This window comes from Chinchilla lanigera, unplaced genomic scaffold (genome assembly GCF_000276665.1).
Source record: "Chinchilla lanigera isolate Chin_1 unplaced genomic scaffold, ChiLan1.0 scaffold00154, whole genome shotgun sequence".
NCBI lineage: Eukaryota > Metazoa > Chordata > Mammalia > Rodentia > Chinchillidae > Chinchilla > Chinchilla lanigera.
The window spans coordinates 322,366-326,450 of NW_004955555.1; the positions used below are offsets into that span (position 1 = coordinate 322,366).

General features: G+C 56.7%; 1 protein-coding gene across 5 annotated transcripts; it reads left to right on the plus strand.

Annotated features, from left to right (window-relative positions):
* The first annotated feature begins 533 nt into the window (after positions 1-533).
* Positions 534-4,085, plus strand: Tmem91 (transmembrane protein 91). Of its 5 annotated transcripts, none has more exons than XM_005412342.2 (4): positions 534-656; positions 1,704-1,940; positions 3,019-3,168; positions 3,732-4,085. In XM_005412342.2, the coding sequence occupies exons 2-4, from the start codon at positions 1,731-1,733 to the stop codon at positions 3,888-3,890; spliced, it is 519 nt and encodes a 172-aa protein (XP_005412399.1). In that variant the 5' UTR covers positions 534-656; positions 1,704-1,730; the 3' UTR covers positions 3,891-4,085. The 5 variants fall into 5 exon arrangements, with proteins under 5 accessions (XP_005412399.1, XP_005412403.1, XP_005412400.1 ...); XM_005412346.1 differs by having other exon boundaries at positions 3,921-4,085; XM_005412343.2 differs by having other exon boundaries at positions 534-652.

Here is a 4,085-nt window from a genome sequence, read left to right on the forward strand (position 1 = left end):
GGGTTACAATCGGCCGGTCCTGGTACCAGTTGTTTACCTTAGCCGCTGAGCCTCCGTTTCTCCATAAAAGCAGAGCTACTGAGATAAAAGCAGAGCTACTGGGAGCGATGACCACCGTGAACGCAAAGCACTGAACATAGGGTCTAGGCCTAGTCTGCGGGCTAGCGGTGTGCTCTTAGGCAAGTTACCTAACTTCTCTGCGCTTCTTCCCTGCTGCGTAAAACAGGAAATCAATGACAGCGCCTTTCAGGACTGTTCTGAGGAATACATGTGAACGTGTGCCTGTAAAGCACTTTGTGGGCACACAGCCGTAGTTGCTGTTATTATTATTGATTGTTATTGGGCAGCAAGGGTTGTGGGTGGGGAGGCGGGGCCGAGCCAGAAAGAATCAGGGACGCCCCCTCCTGCAGGCCGCAGCGCTTGGGCCTGGCTGCGGGGGAAACAGGGCAGACGCTGGGACCGGGTTCAAAGCCCCTCACCAGCTCCGCCGCCGAAGGGCGGGGCCAGGAGCACTCGCCCCGCCCCCTCCCGCCCCCTCCCGCCCCCGCACGCTGCGGCCAGGGGCGCTGAGACCCGAGCAGAGCGCACAGACCCCGGACCCCCGGCCCGGCCCCGAACGCCGGCATCGCTGGGTCTGCGCAGCCCGCAGGCAGTAGGTCAGGGCGGGTGTTGATGCGGGGGGCGTCCGGCAGGTCCGAGCGTCTGACCGTGGGCGGTGAGCGAGGCGAGGAGGTGGGGGGCAGCGTCCAAGCCCAGGGTCCTGGCTTTGGAGAGGGGATGCAAATCTTTGGCGAAGAAATGGGCCCTCTGGAGATTTAGGGTGAGCCGGCAGGAGGCTTGAGGCCCCCTCAGGGGATGTAGGGCGAGAAGAATCTTTCTGGTTGAGTGTGCCCACGTATGTGCGTGCTGGGGTGATTACGGGGAGCGGTGTGCAAAGGAGGATTGGGGTAAACAGGTATCTGGAGAGCTGGCAAGTGTGTGGGGTCGCGGGTGCGAGTGGAGTGGGGAGGGGGGCTGGACCCAGATGCGTGTTTGGGGCGGGCGAGCAAGGGAAGCGACAGGAGCTGCAAGTGAGGCGGCGCGTGGAGGGGGTCCTGTGCGGGTGCGGGGGATGTGTGTGGTTTCCCATACTGAGGATCAGGAGTGTGCGTGCGACGAGGGGCTTGGGATCACTGTGCATGAAGGCTGTGGCCCCAGACCGATGTTTTCTGGGAGCTGATCTTGTCTGGGATCGTGCTCAAGGGCCTTCTGGTGGATGGGGTGGGGTGGGGGTGGGTTTCCCTAAGTGGCAGGGGCCTTAGGCACTCAGGGTGTGCAGGCCTGGGCGGGTGGGTGCTGGTGTGGGCCGGAGTGAGGCGCTGGATGTCACCAGGGATGAGGGGGTGCGTGTGTATACTTAGGAGGGATGTGTGGGCCTGGATGGTAGGGGTAGTTCATGGGGCCAGTGTGTAATGTAGTTTGAAATAACCATGCAACAGGTATGCAGGGGTTTTGCTTGAAAGAAAAGCCCAGAACTGGACAGTCAGACTCCTGAGTTCCCGTCATAACTTAGGTCAACCTTTTATTCTCTGGGCCTCAGTTCCCCTGAGAAATGGGTCTGAGGATCATTGAACTAACTCTTCTCTGCCTGAATTGCTCTCAAGTCAGGGGATGGTTGAAGGTGAGCCCGCTTTTCAACTTGTTTGTCTTCCCTGTGCCCCCAGGAACCTGTCAAGAGTGTCCCCCCAGCCATGGACAGCCCTAGTCTTCAGGAGCTTCAACAGCCTCTGCTTGCAGGCACAGCCTGTGACCCCTCGGCCCAGAAGCCGGGCAGACCTGAGCGGGAGCCCCCCTTAAGAGAAGCAGCCTTTGCAGAGTCTCTGAGGGGCTGGGAGTTCCCACCCCCACCTCTTCCGTCTGTGAGTGCCGGCCTGGGAGAGCCAGGGCCTCTGGACCTCGAGGTAGGAACAGCAGGCTTCAGTGCAAGCCAGGGGAAAGGGCTGGGGTGCAGCCAGCTGTGGTCACATTTGGCAGGTTGGCAGCTGCAGCGCTGTCCTAGGTCTGGAGTCTCTTGACTGTGTGGGAGCTGCTGGGACTCCTGGTTATCCTTCCTGTTCTGCTGCTTTTCTCTCCAGAGTTCTTGTTCATCTTTGTTGCCTGGCCTTTGGCTCTCATACCTCTGATCTCTAACTCCCCTGTTGTCTGCTCTCTCCAGAACACAACACACCTCTAACCTGGGGATCCTGGTCTTTTTTTTTCTGGTACTGGGGATTGAGCCCCAGGGAGTGATGAACTACATCTCTAGCCTTAGGGGTCTTTTTGTTTGTTTTTTTTAAAGAAAGGGTCTCACTAAGTTGCCCAGGCTGCTCTCAAGCTTGCAATCCTCCTGCCTCAGCTTCCTAAGTACCTGGGATTATAAGGCCTGTACCACCACACCTGGCTTCTACGATTTTTTACACTTTTCATCTAGGACTTCAAGAGTTTTCAGCAGGCAGGTTTATCCTAGAAATTTAGGACACTGGGGCATGTTATAATCTCCCTTTTTTGGCAAGTTCCTGTTCCTGATGTTATCTGGCTCCACTTCTTTTTAAACTCAGAGATTACAAGCAGTTGTACGAACCTCTTGAAGAAACTCAAAGCTTGAGTGTGGCTGGGTATCTTTTGGGAGACAAGGCCTGCAACTTCCTTCCAAGAGACCCGAGATCTAGATAAGCTCCAAGCTTACCTCTTTGAATGTTTCTGCACCTCTCAGGAGGCCCTAGAGAAGTACTGGCCTTGGTTATGGGGAACAGAGCGGTGGGAGCCAGGTGTAGTGGTGCACACCAGTAATCTCAGCACTCAGGAGGCTGAGGCAGGAGGACTGCTGCGAGTTTGAGATCAGCCTGGGCTACAAAGTGAGCTCAAGGCCAGCTTGAACTGCACAGCAAAACTCTGTCTCAAAAACAAAACAAAAACAAAAAAACAACAAACAGAAAAACCCGGAGCAGTGGGGAAGGAAGGAGGATGGAGATGCCCACCCAGGCCCTCTCCTGTCCACAGGGCACATCGTCTAGTGACAGTGACTCTGACTGGGATGGGGGTGACCATCTCTCCCCACTTCTACCCCATGACCACCTCGGCCTGGCAGTCTTCTCCATGCTGTGTTGCTTCTGGCCCGTGGGCATCGCTGCCTTCTGCCTGGCCCAGAAGGTCAGTCTGTATGTGGGGCTGGGAGGGTTCTGGGCATAGAATCGAAAAATGTTCCAAGAAAACAAAAACAGACTCCAAGAGGAGTCATGCCTGAGGGCAGTGGGGAAAAGGACAGAGAGAAGGACCTGCAGACACAGGAGCCTTCATGGATAAAGTGAGGCAGGTTTCACAGCCCAGAGTGGTAGTTAAGAATCTGAACTCAAATCCTGGGTCTGCTGTCCTTTGTAAGATATTGGGTAAAAGCTACTTACCTCACCTGTGGCTCTGTCTCCTCTGTAAAATGGGAATAATTCCCACCTCCTGGTCATGTGAGAACCAAGTGAGCTGTAATAGTGGAGTATTTTAAGTAGCATAGAATATGCTTTTATTACTCACCCAGCATCCCTACTGCCCAGCTCAGCCTGATCTGACCCCCAGGAAGCACTCTACGGCTTTGGAATAAGCCAGTGGGTGTGTGGATGGTTATACCAGGTGCGGGAGGACTCGGAAAGGGTCTAGGGGCTGTGGGAACCAAGATGGGGATAAGGGGACGCCTTGGTCACCACTGCCCACTGCCTCTACAGACCAACAAGGCTTGGGCCAAGGGGGATATCCAGGGGGCAGGAGCCACCTCCCGCCGCGCCTTCCTGCTGGGGGTCCTTGCCGTTGGCTTGGGCCTGTGCACATACGCAGCTGCCCTGGTGACCCTGGCCGCCTACCTTGCCTCCCGAGACCCGCCCTAATTGCCTCTCCGGCCCCTGCTGTGAACCCAGAGGCCAGAAGCCCGGAGCACCCATGGGCAGAGAGTGGAGAATCCTGGTGCATGATGTGGCGGCTTCGGCATCGCCCAGAAACAAGCCGGACACCCCTCCCCTCCCCAGCCACCGCTCCCCAGGCCGCCGCAACGTGAGAAAATAAACAAGCTACCCTTGCAGCCA